Source organism: Capra hircus, chromosome 4 (assembly GCF_001704415.2).
Source record: "Capra hircus breed San Clemente chromosome 4, ASM170441v1, whole genome shotgun sequence".
NCBI lineage: Eukaryota > Metazoa > Chordata > Mammalia > Artiodactyla > Bovidae > Capra > Capra hircus.
The window spans coordinates 12548434-12567361 of NC_030811.1; the positions used below are offsets into that span (position 1 = coordinate 12548434).

The 18928-nt window shown below is 41.8% G+C and overlaps 1 protein-coding gene across 2 annotated transcripts in view; it reads left to right on the top strand.

The window, feature by feature from the left end:
- The window catches only part of TPK1 (thiamin pyrophosphokinase 1), a 383898-nt gene continuing 371327 nt past the window's right edge, over window positions 6358-18928 (top strand). The window contains exons 1-2 of one of the 2 annotated variants that reach the window (XM_018046829.1): window positions 6358-6719; window positions 7588-7646. In XM_018046829.1, coding sequence (XP_017902318.1) covers window positions 6694-6719; window positions 7588-7646 — 85 coding nt within the window. In that variant the 5' untranslated portion in view covers window positions 6358-6693. Of the gene's footprint in view, window positions 6720-7022; window positions 7200-7587; window positions 7647-18928 lie in introns of those variants that run through there. The other variant, XM_018046830.1, reaches the window with a different exon arrangement.

Sequence of the window (18928 nt, forward strand, 5' to 3'; positions counted from 1 at the left end):
TCTTCGATACCCCATGGACTGTAGCACACCAGGATTCCCTGACCCTTAACTGGTGAATCAATTGAATCAGTGATGTCATCACACCATCTCATCCTCTGTTGCTCTATTCTCCTTCTGCCTTCATCTTTCCCAGCATCAGGGTCTTTTCCAATGAGTAGACTCTTTGTATCATGTGGCCAAAGTATTGGAGCTTCAGGTTCGGCATCAGCCCTTCCAATGAATATGCAGGGTTGATTTCCTTTAGGACTGATGGGTTTGATCTCCTTGTTGTCCAAGGGACTCTCAAGAGTGTTGTCCAAGGGACTCTCAAGAGTCTTCTCCAGCACCACGGTTCAAAAGCATCAATAGCTCACCCTTACCTGTTTAGTAATAGCACCCATTTTTATCTGGCCTTACTGCCTCTCATCTAAGTGATTACTTTTCCCTGCTTCCCTTAAAGCCAGACGGAGCCACATGATTAAGTGACACCAGACAATTATGTTTAGACAGAAGCATTGTGTGAGGCTTTTGGGAAACCTTTAAAATGTTCAACTTGATCTAAAGTTTTGCTCTGGGAAAATAGTGATGGCTAAGAAATTCCCCCACCCCCTGTTTTCTAAGCCTTCACCTTTCTATGTTCCAGGAAAAGGATTACCTCAAAGAACTACCCTTCCGCACATGACTCAGGTGAGTCCCATCCACACTTCGTCAGGGCTCCCATGAAACTCTCAGATGTCTCTCACTTTCGCCTGAACCTCTGAGGAGGCCAGACACAGTCTTCCAACTCCCCATTCCTTTTTTTCCCCCAAATGAGATATAACTGACATTAGTTCTGGGTATATTCAGCTCTGATTCTTTGTCTCATGAATGATTAGCTGATACTAAAAATGTTTGTCTGCTTGAAAGTAACTAAACACAGATAAACATTTCTGTTCAGCTGATTGAGGTTTCCCCTAACTGTAAAATGACCCCAACTGCAAATCATCCCACCCGAGATTTCACTATGCCTCCCTATAAACATCTAAAGCAAAACCATGCAGTGTGGACAGTTGGATCTTAGGACCTAGAGTGTGCCCCCAGTAGCTTGAATAAAATTGATTGACAGATGCATTTTGTCTTTCACATCTTTTTATAAGGCAGGTGGTGTACTTTTGCCCTTCCTCCTTTCTAATGGTTGAAATGTATAGGTGAAGGCTGGAGCTCAAGCAGCCTTCTGGGACCATGAGGTGGCATACATTTAAAATCATATGATACCAGATCACAGGGCTATAAAAAGGAGCCCAAAAAGAATGTAATGAGCTTACAGAGAAAAGTGAGATTAATTGTGAGAGGCCTGAGTGAATCTCATGGAAGACTTTTCAGAGAAGATGATACTTTAGATCGGGCTTTTAATGAAAAATTTGATGGATAGTTGAGAGGAAATGACAAGAATGATTGAATCTTTATCCATACTGACTTCAATAGGCTGGGATAGAACAAAAGTTGACAACTTACTGAGTTTATGGAATGAAAGAAACGGCAAATTAAAGTTTATTACCAAGGAGTGCAGAAGAATAATGATGTTAAGGAAAGAAATGAAGACTCTGGTGGGGAGGAATGAAGTAATGATTTTAGTTTTAGCCGCTTGAATCAGAGGTAACGGTGAAATATCTAAGTGTAAATATTCTAAGGGCAATTAGAAATACTGCTTCAAGAGCTCAAGACAGATATGCATCTTGACGTTGAGAGAATGATTTCATTTTCTGAACAAAAAATGCTGAAGTACGTGAGCTGATAGAAGTTGATTAAAGACCAGAAATTCTAAAACTGCTTAGTGGCAGCAGTAGGGAGAACAGCTGTTGAAACAAAGTGGTAGCACCTGTGCTCATAGTCTCTCTCAGCTTTCCCCCACCAGTTGTTTGGAGCAAAAACTGTTCTGCAAGATTTTGGAAGATATACCAAGCATGTTCTACGCTCCAATGTCTTCGAGACATTCTGGGTTTGAAGGTAAAAAACTTGTTTATTTCTGATCTTTGTGAGATGTTAAAGATGGATAATGGGCTATAAATCTCAAAGGAGGTTGGTAACAGGGTGCAGTGTTTTCAAAATTTATTTTGCTGCAGAAAATTTTTATTATAGAATCTTTTTGGAACATCATAAATTGTGAACTCCACCAGCTCAAGAAAATGGGGTAAGAGTAGAAAATAACTGGGTAGGGAGATTGGACAGCCATCTTTGTATCCTGGATAAAAATGTATAACCTATTGCCAGAGGTTCTATCCTACTCCATGGAAGTTTTGGGGATAGTAGGATCCATTGAAAATTTGCTTGAAGCTATGAAATTGCTCCTCTGAAAATTATACCACATGTATACGTATGTTCCTTTCCTTGGAAGCCCCAAATATGACAAGGATTAACAATAGTGAGCATTAATTTCCTTTTAATATATATTTCACAACCTTAAATTTCTTTAATGTGCACATTGCAAAAATATTAAATAATAAAATACAAACACATGTAAAATAATAATGATATTTCCCAAAGTCTATTGCCTTCTATGTACTCGGTTCCTTTATCTCAGAGGTTATTTTAAACTATTTTCCTTTTATGGATATCGAAACACATTTAAAAAATATAGGTAGGGTTTTTCCTACCATTTCCATTTATTAAAATTTACTCTATCATGGATATTTTTCCACATGAGGGAACATTGATTTAGCTTATTCTTTTTAATAATTGCTGGTATTCTATACTTCAATTTTTCATTTTTTTCCCACCATGCATTAATTCATTTAACAAACATTTATTCAGTCTCTATTATGGGTGAGGTATTCTTATTTGCCTGGATAGATGGCAATGAACAAAACATATATGGTTCCTGCTCTTAGCAAGCTCTCACTTAGCAGGAAGAGAAAAATCATAAATAAGTTAAATAATTACAGATTGTGAACATAGCTCTTCAGCAAAGCAAACAATCTTAGGTAAGATGAAGAATAACAGACGAAGAAAGTTACTTTTGTGCTGAGGCTGGATGAATGAGTCAGCTGTGAGAAGAAACATTCTAGGCTATTGCAAACAATTTCATTATTACTGAATATATTACTGAACATTCAGTAAATATTCATTGATTGCTTACTATTTGCCAGCAACTGTGCCCGAGTCTGAGGATTCAAAAGTGAACAACGAAAATCTGGTCCTTGTTCTCTTGGAGCCTAGATTTTAGGGTAATTAAATAAAATACAAAGACCTCAACAGTTACTGAAACATAATAATTATTGAACAAAGGTAAATTTGTATGATAATTTACAACGTCATTTGCAATCTAGTAAGTAAATTTATCTCATTGTTCAAATTTGCTTCTCCATATGCTAGAGATGTTGCGTTTTTCACGTTAGCTGCCATTTGAATACCTTCTGTAATTTGCCTGTATATATCGGCGAAGGCAACGGCGCCCTACTCGTCCATGGAAAATCCCCTGGGCGGCGGAGCCTGGTAGGCTGCAGTCCATGGGGTCACTAAGAGTCGGACACGGCTGAGTGACTTCACTTTCACTTTTCACGCACTGGAGAAGGAAATGGCAACCCACTCCAGTGCTCTTGCCTGGAGAATCCCAGGGATGGGGGAGCCTGGTTGGCTTCCATCTATGGGATTGCACAGAGTCAGACATGACTGAAGTGACTTAGCAGCAGTAGCAGCAGCATCCTTGTAACGGGGCTTCACAGGTGGCACTAGTGGTAAAGAACTGGCTTGCCAATGCAGGAGACATAAGAGACTCTGGTTTGATCCCTGGGTCAGGAAGATCCCCTGGCGGAGGGCATGGCAACCCGCTCCAGCATTCTTGCCTGGAGAATCCTAAGGACAGAGGAGACTGCTGGGCTACAGTCCATGGGGTCACAAAGAGTTGGACATGACTGAAGCAACTTAGCATAAGCACACACTTCCTTGTAATAGGGAAGAGCAAATCTGACTCTGTGTTGAATCTGCTTCTTTTGCCCTAACCTTGATTCCCTGGTAGCTCAGGGGGTACAGAGTCTGCTTGTAATGCAGGAGACTGGGTTTCGATCCCTGGGTTAGGAAGATACTCTGGAGAAGAAAATGGCTGTGGTTCATGGGGTCGCAAAGAGTCCATCACGACCGAGTGACAGCGACTGAACTGAACTGAATCACTAAAGAAATGCTGCCTATGGCTTAAAGTGTACATAGTGGCCTATCTCAGGGAACTCTGCCTCCCATGCCTGAGAGTTAAGCTAAAATACCTTTGCTTAGCTCATAGGAAACATCCTGACCTGTATGGCTGCAGGAAAAAAGAAAACACACACCTTCCAGAGTCTGGCTGGAACCTGGAAGTATTTGCAACAATTTATTGCCTTATTTTACTATGCCTCCTCATTGTCCTCTCTTTGTTCTGTAAAAGAAATTAGCATCCAAACCCAGACAAATGATTCTCTGGGACACTAGTCTACCATCTTGTTGGTCTGCTGATTTTCTGAGTGAAGTCAGTATTCCTTGCCCCAACAACTCATCTCTTGATTTACTGGTCTTTCATGCAGTGAGCAGTGTGAGCTTGGACTCAGTTACACCCTTGGTCATCATTTTATTGGTCCACTTGCTTGTTGGGTGTGTATGCTAAGTCACGTTAGTCGTGTCTGACTCTTTGTGTATGCTAAGTCACGTTAGTCGTGTCTGACTCTTTGAGATCTTATGGACTGACTATAGCATTCCAGGTTCCTCTGTCCATGGGATTCTCTGGGCAAAAATACTAGAGTGGGTTGCCGTGTCCTCCTCCAGGGGATCTTCCCGACCCTGGGATCAAACCAGCATCTCTTACATCTCCCGCGTTGGCAGGCAGGTTCTCTAGCACCACCTGAGAAGCCCCTATTTGGTTCTTCACCACTATCGCCACGTGGGAAGCCCCCATTTGCTTGATATTGAAATACAGTCAGCAACCGCTTGTCTGTTACACGGTCACAGTCTCCCTTCACCTTCAGTGTGTTGTGTTGTAGTTTCACTATGAGCATCTTGAAACGTGGACCTTTGAAATTTATTGTGGTTAATATTTCATTTTTCTTTGGGAGAAAGAAACCTGAACTAGATTACACATAAAAACTTTGCAAGGAAGTGTGCTATAAATATAAACAGGGATGTTATAAGATGTAAATTGGATACTTCTCATATTGATGGACAGGGACAAACGTTTCTTGCAAACCTATCTGCTCTAGGCACCCACCCAAGTGTTTATCCAAACCTAGTCATTTGGTCCTTATAGAACTCTTCCAAAGTAGACAACACTGTTTCCATTTTATATCTGAGGAAACCTAAGTAGTTTTCTTAAGCCCCACAGTTAGCAAGCACATAGTTAAAATGGCTCACCTGCTGTATCCTGATGGTAAAGACCTAATATTTAACTTTACTACAATACATGTGAAGTCCCTAGTAGTTTGGTCTAAAATTGACTGTGAGGTAGGTGTACACTTGGCTTAACATGGTGAATGTGAAAAACACCTGCAAGTTTCATTTGATCTGGCAGCTGATTAATGAGTATTAGCGATGTACTTTTCTATGGTTGGTGACCAGTGTCAAAGACAAACACAGCCAGGTATTAGTCCAAGCGTCAAAAACAGATTTTGTTTAGTAACTACTGAAAGAGTTGAGCTCTATTCCTCTTCCTGCGGAGGCTACTGGGACTGGCTTTAACAGCGGGAGGATGAGGGAGGGGGAAGAGTGGGCAAAGAGCCGGTCAGTATTAAGGGCGATTACACAAGCTTCTCTTGCTGGTTGGCAGCTGCCAAAGCGAGGAGTCTCTTCTCCCACAAAGATGCTACCCTTACTGCATCTGCAGGAAATGGCTCTCAAGTTGGGAGAGATGCTTCTGAGTCTTAAGATATATATTCACAATCGCAAGTCCTTGGGAGGTCAGGGGCCTGTGTTCATTAGGACTTTCTCAGGTAGGCATTTTCGGAGAAGGCGATGGCACCCCAATCCAGTACTCTTGCCTGGAAAATCCCATGGACGGAGGAGCCTGGTAGGCTCCTGGTAGGCTGCAGTCCATGGGGTCGCTAAGAGTCGGACACGACTGAGCGACTTCACTTTCACTTTTCATGCATTGGAGAAGGAAATGGCAACTCACTCCAGTATTCTTGCCTGGAGAATCCCAGGGACGGGGGAGCCTGGTGGGCCGCCGTCCAAGGGGTCGCACAGAGTTGGACACGACTGAAGTGACTTAGCAGCAGCAGCAGCAGGTAGGCCTTCTGCAGTGTGTGTGTCCTGGGGATGGGCCGTGGGCTGGCAGAGGGCCGTGGGCTGGCAGAAGCCCGTGCTAGTTGGCACGCCTCTCAGGGCAGGAGTCTGCAAGAGTTCTCAGATGCTGACAGCTGTGCAGTTCTCATCAGCTGTCAGAACCACGATGTATGGCAACATTAAATACAGACGGTGGGAACCACGACAGCGGAGGCTAAAAATCAGGTCCTCTAAGAACCTCAAAGAACAAGTTTAGTCTGGAAAAGATAAAGCCTAGGGAGTCTACTAAGTCTAGAGACCTGGCTCGCTCAGTCCTGGAAGGGGCTGCGTGGCCACAGAAGGAACTCTTCAACCTGTGAATGTTGGAGCGAGCAGAGCTGCAAAAGCAGCTTCAAGTTCCTGCCAACGATAACATTCTGTGATTGTTGCAACCCAGCGAAGCCTTTAACGAAGGCGTGCTCCTGAGGCACACAAGCTGCAAGTGGGAGATCAAAGAGAATGAGCATTGAGAAAAAGGACTCTAGGTAACTAGCGACATTGGCTGGGCTCTGATGCCAAGCTGACAAAGGATGACGGAGGAAGTTAACCTTTGGCTTGGAGCAAATAGCGGCCTCCAGGCTACAGTTCAGGGACCAGCGTTCCTCAGAAACACCAGTGATGGCTCCAGGGCAGAACTAGTCTAGAAGAGAGGGCGGCGCGTGAGGGAGCGGGTGGCAGGGCGGCCTCAGGTTCCGGCGCCCGGACGCCGGGGACACACGGTCGGGGGTGGTGGGGGAACCGGTGGGGTCTGCGCGGTGGGGAACGGGGTTAGGGGCGGGGCCCCGCGGCTCGCACGCCCTGCCGGCTCCCGGAAGGAGGCGGGGCCGCCTTGCGCGCCCTTCCCTAAAACCTGCGGGCCTCGGGCCGTGCGCCGCCGAGGCGCCTCAGTCGAGCACCGAGCCGTCGATCGCTTGGCTCCCGCAGTCTGCGCTCCCGCTCGTTGGTGGCTCCACCCGCCATATTGTGTAAGTGCGACCGCAGCCCTGGAGCGCCACCCGCGTTCCCGGCGCGTGGGGCGGGGAGCAGGCGGCTCCGGCTCCCTTCGCGTCCCTGGCTCACTTGGCTCTCCCCGACCCTGGCTCCCGCACGGTGACGGCGGCACGGGGAGAGGCTGGACCGGGCGACCCCGCCGAGGCACGCGTAGCGCGCGCGCTCTCTGCGCCCCCGCGCGCCCTGCAGCGCCTCCCGCGTCCCCGCCGCCGCGCGCCCAGCCGGCAGTGCCCGGGCCCGCACACCGGGAGCGCGGCTCGCTCCGCGGTCCGCCTCGTGGCCACACGTACTGGCGTTTCCGCGTGCTGTTTCATTAGCTAGGAGAAGTTCTGATGTGGCATTTTTTTTTTTTTTTAAACGCAGAGACCAGCAATCCGTTATGGAGCATGCCATTACCCCGCTGGAACCCCTGCTTCCCTCTGGTAACTGTATTTCTTCACACGTTTTACAGTGCAATTGATATGCAGTCCCCCGCCCCCCACCACAAGCCGTGATAAGGTTAAAAGGGCTGGACTCTAGACCCAGAATGGTGTCCAGTCTGACTCAGATTTCCTGCATTTAGGCAGATTACAGCCTCTCTTGTGTCTCAGTTTCCTTATCCGGAAAAAAGAAAAAAGGAGCATAGTTTTTAGTCTTTGCGGTGTAGAGTTGCGTGAGGACTAAAAGGTGATGCCCTTCACCTGGAGAAGACTAAGCCCTATCGGTAATGTTGAGCTCTCAGGCTCCTAACAATTAGAGCAGAAAGGTAGACGGAAGGGGTAAAGATCAGTCTTTATTGACTTTATGATTGGCTGCCCATTGTGCCCGTTTGTCATCCTTTGAAAATACCTGAGGTTACCCAATAAAAATGCTTTCAAGATACAGCAGTCAAGGGTTATTCTTCTCGTGTGGAGTCATTGTAATTCACAGAGAAATAGACGGAAGAATGAGTTTTTCTGAGGGCATTGTTAGTCGCTTTTATTATCGTGTGTAGTAACTGACCCGAGTGCTAATTTCATGGTATTAAAACATTTTTTTCTGTACCGGTTTTTACTTTTGTTTCTCTTGTGTAGAACTTCAAGTTTATCAGCTCATCAATTTAACTAGAATGCAAAATTCTTTGTAGTGTTAACACTTTTCTGTAAACCTAATTAATGAGTTTTTTGAGGGCAGGAGTGTTGAATCTGATTTGAACTTGTCAGCTTCCCCACAATCTGGGAGTTCTTACGGTAAAGCAATCAAAGGATAATTACAGCAGGGGACCCTGGCTCCTTTCTGCCCAGGCACTTGCTGTGTTACATCGTGTACATATACTTTATATCTTACTTTACAGGTAGTAAGGAACTAGAGTCTGAACCCAGATATGTTTGACTCGTTGAGAGGTTGAGTGTCTAATCATCTTTGAAAACAGCTTTTCCTAAGGTAGGAAAAGCACTGGCAAACATAAACATTTTGTAATTGAAACTTAGGTAGTTCTCAGTTATCCAAGGGTAGCGGGGACCAACAGTATTTCCAAGAGTAAACATTGGATTCAGCTGGCCTGTTGACTTTCAGATTTGTTGCTAAGCATGAGCACTTTACTGCTGGAAGATTTCTAGTGTTTTCTCAGTTTTAAAGAGATAGGTCATACAGACAGTGCTACATAGGAAGGGTTGGAGTGAGGCAACAGGGTTTCTGGGTCTAAGTCTTAGATTTGCTGGTTGTATTTCAGTTTCTTCATCTGTGAAATAGAAATATTTTGCAGGCTTGTGAGCATAGATGAGTTGTAAAACATGTAAAGTGTTTAGCTTTAATTGTGGTAAGCAATCGATTAGGTTCAGTGGTCAGGCTGTCGTGGTTGGATTTCAGGGTCAGTGTTGAAATGGAAAGGGCTTCCCAGGTGACTTAGTGGTAAACAATCCGTCTGCCAGTGCAGGAGAAGCAAGAAACATGGATTCAATCCCTAGGTTGGGAAGATCCCTGGAGGAAGAAATGGCTTTAGTATACTTGCCTGGAGAATTGCAAGGACAGAGAAGCCATAGGGTCGCAAGGAGCTGTACACGACTGAGCTACAGAGCACAACATGCCTGCATGCTGAGGTGGAAAAGGTTTGGAGCAGTAGACTAGTAGGAAATAGTAGGAAAAGACAGGCAGTTCTGGTCCCTGTGGGTTTAATCAGAGGCTTAGGGAGAAGGCCATGACTCCTCAAGTCAGACATGTGTAGGCTCCGTGCTGGGGCAGGCGTACAGGGGAACCGTTAAGGACTGTGATGTGCTGTGTGAAGCACAGATCCACCAGGTAGAATCCTGGACTTCTCTGAGGACAACTGTGCCATTTAGTGGTTTGCCTAGTTTCTTCCTCTTGCTCCTAAGGGAACAATTATTTAGAGATTCCCATCTGATCTCAAACACTGACTTAGAAACATGGGTTCCCTACAAGTTTACTTTCGTCTAGATAAATGAGGGATATTTAAGAACAGAACAGTGTATCAGGAGGGACCCTTGCAATGCCTGGCTCTTAGAGTAATTTGGTAAATATTTGAGGTTAACGTTATGTTTAGAGAGGTTCCCTTCATCAAATAAACATTTAATATTTTCTAGGAGAAGGCAATGGCAACCCACTCCAGTACTCTTGCCTGGAAACTCCCGTGGATGGAGAAGCCTGGTAGGCTGCATGCAGTCCATGGGGTCTCGAAGAGTCGGACACGACTGAGTGACTTCACTTTCACTTTTTACTTTCATGCATTGGAGAAGGAAATGGCAACCCACTCCAGTGTTCTTGCCTGGAGAATCCCAGGGATGGCAGAGCCTGGTGGGGCTGCTGTCTATGGGGTCACGCAGAGTTGGACACGACTGAAGCGATGCAGCAGCAACAGCAGAGAGGTAGCTTTTGTATGAGTAACTTCTCTGAATGTAATTTTTGGCCTGATGTGCCTGTAATGCTTACCCAGATTTCGTGTAACGGACAACCTGACTAACTGGTGCTCTCCAGGTTAGCTAATTGTCAAGTACACCAAAATGCTCACCTCTAATGATCACCAGCAGAGGGAATAGAAAATCTTTTTAATCTATGTTATTTGTAACTGAAGTGTGTGTTAGTCTATCAGTCGTGTCTGACTCTTTTGTGACCCCATAGACAATGGCCTACCAGGCTCTTCTGTCCATGGGATTCACCAGGCAAGAATACTGGGGTGGGTTACCACTTCCTTCTCCAGGGAATCTTCCCAACCTAGGGATCTAAGCCAGGTATCCCACACTGTGGGCAGATTCTTTACCATCTGAGCCACCAGGGAACCCCAAATTAAGTAAATGGTTATTATTTAAAGAAAAATGACTAACCTAAAACATGAAAGTTTCCTGTAATCCCTCTTTGAGAAATAACCATTATTAACAATTGGCATATATTCTCAAATTTTATTTATGTAGATATAACCATTCCTCTTATGGTAGTATACCATTCCTCTTGTTTTAAATAAAATGGATTTATATTGTAAGTTTTGTAAATTAGTGTTTTTGAGCAGTGAGTAAAAATATATCAATATTTTATTTCAAACATTGTGCTCTTTGTTCTTTTTTTTCTTTAAAACAGAGTAGAGTATTTCTAAATGTTAAAAAAAAAATTCAAGTGAGTAAATGTCACAGTCTTATTCAGTGATTATTCAGCAATTAATATATTAGGTAGTATCCAGTCTGGCAGATAGAAACTGGAGGAGCTGTGTGAAGTGGTAGACATTATAGGCAGAAATGGGCAGGAAAAAGGAAGTTGCACTTGCCAAAAGTAGTTTGATTCTAGCAAGGTCTCTTTCCTTTAAGGGATGGTAAAGGATTACTTTACTGACTAAGGTCCGTCTAGTCAAGGCTATGGTTTTTCCTGTGGTCGTGTATGGATGTGAGAGTTGGACTGTGAAGAAGGCTGAGCGCCGAAGAATTGATCCTTTTGAACTGTGGTGTTGGAGAAGACTCTTGAGAGTCCCTTGGACTGCAAGGAGATCCAACCAGTCCATTCTGAAGGAGATTGGCCCTGGGATTTCTTTGGAAGGACTGATGTTGAAGCTGAAACTCCAGTACTTTGACCACCTGATGCGAAGAGTTGACTCATTGGAAAAAGACTCTGATGCTGGGAGGGATTGGGGGCAGGAGGAGAAGGGGACGAGAGAGGATGAGATGGCTGGATGGCATCACTGACTCCATGGAAGTGAGTCTGAGTGAACTCCGGGATATGGTGATGGACAGGGAGGCCTGGTGTGCTGTGATTCATGGGGTCGCAAAGAGTCGGACACGACTGAGCGACTGAACTGAACTGAAAGGATCTGTCAGGCAGATTACTTTGCTAGCACTGATAGAGTGACTTCTGATTGGTTGGTTTAAGTTCCTATTTTTCTGTAGAGTTGAAACTGTACATAATTGGGTTAATTATTAAGGCTGGGTTTGGTGATGTGGGAGTTAAATGGCTCCATTTTGGGCCTGTTGTTTTTAACGCTGCAGGAAAAAGTCCATCCTACTTAGCAGAGGTTGTCATTCTGAAATCTTGTGTATTTCTAAATTGTGTGTGTGTATAAATAAATATAGGACCTGTTTTAAGCCCTTTCCTGCAGTTTTTTTCACTTACTACTTTGTTACGGTCCGTATGTGTAGGTGTCCCAAGTTGTTTTTCTTTTAGTGGACAATATAGACACAATGGAACTAGGCTTTCTTAAAAGACATTTAGACTATTTCTAGTTTTTGTTACTATCTACAATGTGTAACTTTGATCATATTTTTGCATATTTATGTGAGTTTAGAAGGAAATGGCAGCTCACTCCAGTGTTCTTGCCTGGAGAATCCCAGGGACAGAGGAGCCTGGTGGGCTGCCGTCTGTGGGGTCGCACAGAGTCGGACGTGACTAAAGTGACTTAGCAGCAGCAGCAGTAGCATCAGTAGGATAAATTTCTGGAAATGGAATTACTGGATCAAAGGATATGTCTCGATTTGTTATCTAGAGGAACTGACAACTACCTAGTGTATGCCTTGGATACCAGGTACGGTGGGGGATACACTTGTGATCTCTTCTATCAAGGAGCTTACAGTCTTGTCGGAATTGAGAACAAAACAAGATAGATGCTAGTTAGATGTTGAATTTTGTGTGATGGGACCCACATAGGAACTACAGGGACTTGGGAGAAGGCGAGGAGGGCAAGCTGGAGCAGGCAGATAAATCATGGGTGGACAGATGTCAGGTGGGCATACAGAAAGGCACTGGACTTAATTTGTGAGATGCCTGGGAGAAACCCAACGTTGCAGGCCCTGGGCCCGCCTTGATTGAAAGCTCAGTCCTGCATCTGTCTGGGAACTAATTCAGTTCATCTGGTGACTACTGCTGCTGCTAAGTCACTTCAGTCGTGTCCGACTCTGTGCGACCCCAGAGACGGCAGCCCACCAGGCTCCCCCGTCCCTGGGATTCTCCAGGCAAGAACACTGGAGTGGGTTGCCATTTCCTTCTCCAATGCATGAAAGTGAAAAGTCAAAGTGAAGTCGCTCAGTCGTGTCCGACTTTTTGAGATCCCCATGGACTGCAGCCTGCCAGGCTCTTCCGTCCATGGGATTTTCCAGGCAAGAGTACTGGAGTGGGTTGCCATTGCCTTCTCCCATCTGGTGACTAGTGAGGAAGAAAGGTTGAGAGAACAGGTGGAGGTTTTGGAAGAATGGTTGAGCAGTGAAGTTAAACCATACTGTGGAGGACAGAGAAATTTATTGCAGGATAGGAGATAGAAAGATTTTTGAGTTTCTGTGTCCTTCCATCTCTGGAACATTCTCTATGAAACAGCCTTTTATATACCTTTAAAACTCGATTAAATTGTCTCATCCATGTCATGGTTCAGAATTGCTAATTGTATACAGGTTAAAGTCCTTATCCTGACCTTTAAAGGCCCTTCACCATCTGATTCTTAACTGCTTTTCCAGAATACTTTTTTTTTTTTTGAAATCACTCACCTCTCTGTCCAAGCCAAGCAGAACTCACCACTATTTACTATGTGAACAATGATTGGAGCTTCAATGCTTTGACCCTAGCTCATGCTACACTAATCCCCTGGAGTGTTCATTTTCAATCCTTAGAGTTCTTATTGTGAAGCTTTAGCCATTCTGGTGGGTAAGTAGAGGAATCTCTGATTTTAATTTGCATTTTCTTTATGGCAGAATATGGATATTGTCTTTTGTTAATTGTGAAATATTTGTCTCTTGCCACTTTTTTTCTTCGCATAGTTGATTTATAATGTTTCGGGTGTACAGCAAATTGATTCTGTTATACCTGCATCTATTAATTATGTCTGTATATCTATTCCTCAGATTTTTTCCATTGTATGTTATATAAGGTGTAATGTGGTATACAGTGGGTCCTTGGCATTTATGTTATATATAGTAGTGTGTATCTATTAATCTTGAAAGTGAAAATTGCTCAGTCGTATCTGATTCTTTGCAACCCCATGGACTATATAGTCCATGGAATTCTCCAGGCCAGAATACTGGAGGGGGTAGCCTTTCCCTTCTCCAGGGGGTTCTTCCTGACCCAGGAATCAAACTCAGGTCTCCTGCATTGCAGGCGGATTCTTTACCAACTGAGCTACCAGGGAAGCCCTGAGCTACCAGAGAAGATTAAGGATTAATCTTAAATCCCTAATTTATCCATTCCCCCTATTTCTCCTTTGGCAGTCACAAGTTTGTTTCCTAGGTCTGTGGGTCTGTTTTGTAGATAAGTTCCTTTGTATCATTTTTTTAGATCCCACATAAATGAGATCATATGATATTTGTCTTTATCTGACTTAGTATGATAATTTCTAGGTCCATTCATTGTTTTTTTTATGGGGCTGGGTAATGTTCTGTTGTGTGTGTGTGTGTGTTAGGTTTCTAACCACACCGCAGTTAGGTTTCTTCCATGTCTTGGCTGTTGTAAATAGTGCTGCTATGAACACTGAAGTGCGTGTGTCTTTTTTCAAATTAAAGTTTTCATCTTTTCCGGTTGTATACCCAGGAGTGGAATTGCTGGTGCATGCTCAGTTGCTCAGTCGTGTCTGATCATTTCAGTTTTTATTATGAATCTTTGGGACCCCATGGACTGTAGCCTTCCAGGCTCCTCTGTCCATGGACTTTTTCAGGCAAGAATACTGGCATTTCCTCTTCCAGGGTATCTTCCCGATCCAGGGGTTGAACGCGTGTCTATTGAGTCTCCTGCTTTGGCAGGTGGATTCTTTTACCAGTGTGCCCCTTGGGAAGCTCAGGGATGGCTGCATCATATATTAAATCTAGTTTTAGTTTAAGGAAGCTCTGCACTGTTCTCCTCTGTGGCTGCACGAATTTGTATTCTCATTAACGATATAGGAAGGTTTCCTTTTCTCCACACCCTCTCAAGCATTTATTTATTACTTGTAAACTTTTTGATGATGGTCATTCTTGCCATTTTTCTGTTGGGTTGTCTTTGATTTTTTAAAATTTAATTTGTAGGAGTTTTTCTTTTAATTGAGATATAATTGATATGTTTTATTTTTGATTTGATACATGTATATATTGCAAAAGGATTACAAGTAGGAGTTTATGTGTTCTGGTTACATAGTTCTTTAAGTCTTGATTTTCTCATCAATGCGATAGAGATAAGGACACTGTTCAAGGAAAGGTATGAAGATTAAAAAGTATCTGTAAAGCGTTTAACACTGATACATGCAGTAAGAATGCAGACATTTTATTTATTTTGTTCATTGCCTTAACATTTTATGTATAGGTTTTTAAAATAGAATATTTAAGCACATATGATAAGCATATACTCTTGCTGTTTTAAACTCTGTTAATATAGGTGCCTTTTCCAATATTCTTAAAAATCTGAATTTTTTTTCTTGTAGTGTCTGTGATCATTTCAGTTTTCATTATGAATCTTTATATTTAGAACTCTGTATGCTTGAAAGTAAAGTATATTTATTTTAAACACTTCGCAGCTAAAGCAAAAGAGTAAAACCTTCCTTAGGATCATTAACTTACATGTGCTTATTTCCCAGACTTAAGACATAGAGCAACCAATTACAGAGACTTTAATTTCTAGTTTACTAAAGTACTGGTATGTAGGCATTTTTGTATATTTTTACAACATCATATATATGCGTTATAAAAAGATATGGATAAAAGATGAAATAAAAATGCGGTATTTCAGCCTCTCGGAGATTGCCACTATTCTCTCCACGTGTGTGTTTATTTGTTGTGTATACATTGGTATTGATATACCTCCAGATATTTCTATGTATGAATACACAGACGTTTTTAAACCAAAGTGAGAACATAATGTAAGTTGCTTTATTCAGTTTACCAGTTTACTTTTCTATGTCACATTTCAAAGTATCTAATATCCCACTATGTTTAAATTTTCTCATTCTCAAAATAGCTTCCAGATGCTTGTTCCAGACTAGGACTACCTATGCATTGGGTTCAGGATTTTAAATCTCGAAACATTGTCCCTCACATTTTAAATGTCCTTTAATATTGAATATTGATAAATAAAGCTTTTATATCCCTTTTAAATTGATCTGATGGAATAAAAAATACAGCAGTTTGGTATGAACCATCATTCACTTAAAAATACATGATAAACTCCAACTCAAAAATTCCATTTTGTTTTTCCCACATAATTTCATTATAAATTTGTGCTAGAAAACCTTTTACCTATCTCTCTACCTTTCTTTGCAAAAAAATTATATATAAATTTTAAAAAGATTTCTATGACCGTAATGCTCTTGGGAGTTATTTCTTCTGAGCTGAGTTACCATTGTTGAGGTTTATTATGAATCGAATTACTCTTTTAAGTATTATGGGCACACACTTGATCAAATCAGTGTAATTATATTACACGTTCTTGTAACAACTAACATTTCTGTAACACTGTGTGCTGGGCATGGTTTTAATACTTCAATACTGTAAAACCTGTAGAAAAGTTGTGGACCTAGAAATCCAGGTTTATGTTTTAGCTATCCTCTTCACTAGATATGTGACCTTGGATATGTCTTTAAATTTCTTAGAGCCTTAATTTCTTTATATAAAATAAAAATACATACAAACATGAAGTCTCTTGTCCAATTTAAGCTACTGTAAAGTATAAAAAGCAAGTCTAAGAGGTAGAATCAATGCAAATGGAAAATACTTTATACTAAATGAACTTTTTTATATTATTAAATTTTGAAATGCCTTCTTTATTCTATAGTTCTCAGAGGAGATAGCTATTTATTTAGTAAATGTGTTCAGTTAGGTAGGACTACCTGTTCTTTTCCCTGAATTCTCTGTGTAGTTTTCTTCTATACTTATTGAATTTATTATTTCTAGGTGCATGGAATTTTTAATAGTGGTCGTAGTGTTATTTATTTAAAAAATTTTTAGTTTTACTTAATTTTACTTTACAATACTGTATTGGTTTTGCTATACATTGACATGAATACACCACGGGTGTACATGAGTTCCCAAACATTGAACCCCCCTCGCACCTCCCTCCCCATACCATCTCTCTGGGTCATCCCCATGTACCAGCCCCAAGCATCCTGTATCCTGCATCAAACATAGACTGGTGATTCGTTTCTTACATGCTAGTATACATGTTTCAATGCCATTCTCCCCAATCATCCCACCCTCACCCTCTCCCTCAGAGCCCAAAAATCTGCTATACACATCTGTGTCTCTTTTGCTGTCTTGCGCACAGAGTCATCATTACCATCTTTCTAAATTCCATATATATGTGTTAGTATACTGTATTGGTGTTTTTCTTTCTGGCTTACTTCACTCTGTATAATTGGCTCCAGTTTCACCCACCTCATTAGAACTGATTCAAATGTATTCTTTTTAACGGCTGAGTAATACTCCATTGTGTATATGTACCACAGCTTTCTTATCCATTCATCTGCTGATGGATATCTAGGTTGCTTCCTTGTCCTGGCTATTATAAACAGTGCTGCAATGAACATTGGGGTACATGTGTCTCTTTCAATTCTGGTTTCCTTGGTGTGTATGCCCAGCAGTGGGATTGCTGGGTCATAAGGCAGTTCTATTTGCAATTTTTTAAGGAATCTCCACACTGTTCTCCATAGTGGCTGTACTAGTTTGCATTCCCACCAACAGCTCAAGAGGGTTCCCTTTTCTCCACACCCTCTCCAGCGTTTGTTGCTTGCAGACTTTCGGATCGCAGCCATTCTGACTGGTGTGAAGTGGCACCTCATTGTGGTTTTGATTTGCATTTCTCTAATAATGAGTGATGTTGAGCATCTTTTCATGTGTTTGTTAGCCATCCGTATGTCTTCTTTGGAGAAATGTCTATTTAGTTCTTTGGCCCATTTTTTGATTGCATCGTTTATTTTTCTGGAGTTGAGCTGCATAAGTTGCTGGTATATTTTTGAGATTAGTTGTTTGTCCGTTGCTTCATTTGCTATTATTTTCTCCCATTCAGAAGGCTGTCTTTTCACCTTGCTTAGAGTTTCCTTTGTTGTGCAGAAGCTTTTAATTTTAATCAGATCCCATTTGTTTATTTTTGCTTTTATTTCCAGAATTCTGGGAGGTGGATCATAGAGGATCCTGCTGTGATTTATGTCGGAGAGTGTTTTGCCTATGTTCTTCTCCAGGAGTTTTATAGTTTCTGGTCTTATGTTTAGATCTTTAATCCATTTTGAGTTTATTTTTGTGTGTGGTGTTAGAAAGTGATCTAGTTTCATTCTTTTACAAGTGGTTGACCAGTTTTCCCAGCACCACATGTTAAAGAGATTGTCTTTACTCCATTGTATATTCTTGCCTCCTTTATCAAAGATAAGGTGTCCATATGTATGCGGATTTATCTCTGGGCTTTCTATTTTGTTGCAGTGATCTATATTTCTGTCTTTGTGCCAGTACCATATTGTCTTGATGACTGTAGCTTTGTAGTAGAGCCTGAAGTCAGGCAAGTTGATTCCTCCAGTTCCATTCTTCTTTCTCAAGATTGCTTTGGCTATTCGAGGTTTTTTGTATTTTCATACAAATCTTGAAATTATTTGTTCTAGCTCTGTGAAAAATACCACTGGTAGCTTGATAGGAATTGCATTGAATCTGTAGATTGCTTTGGGTAGTATACTCATTTTCACTATATTGATTCTTCCGATCCATGAACATGGTATATTTCTCCATCTATTAGTGTCCTCTTTGATTTCTTTCATCAGTGTTTTATAGTTTTCTATATATAGGTCTTTAGTTTCTTTAGGTAGATATATTCGTAAGTATTTTATTTTCGTTGCAATGGTGAATGGAATTGTTTCCTTAATTTCTTTTTCTACTTTCTCATTAGTAGTGTATAGGAATGCAAGGGATTTCTGTGTGTTGATTTTATATCCTGCAACTTTACTGTAGTCATTGATTAGCTCTAGTAATTTTCTGGTGGAGTCTTTAGGGTTTTCTATGTAGAGGATCATGTCATCTGTAAACAGTGAGAGTTTTACTTATTCTTTTCCAATTTGGATTCCTTGTATTTCTTTTTGTGCTCTGATTGCTGTGGCCAAAACTTCCAGAACTATGTTGAATAGTAGCGGTGAAAGTGGACACCCTTGTCTTGTTCTTGACTTTAGGGGAAATACTTTCAGTTTTTCACCATTGAGGATAATGTTTGCTGTGGGTTTGTCATATATAGCTTTTATTATGTTGAGGTATGTTCCTTCTATTCCTGCTCTCTGGAGAGTTTTTATCATAAATAGATGTTGAATTTTGTCAAAGGCCTTCTCTGCATCTAT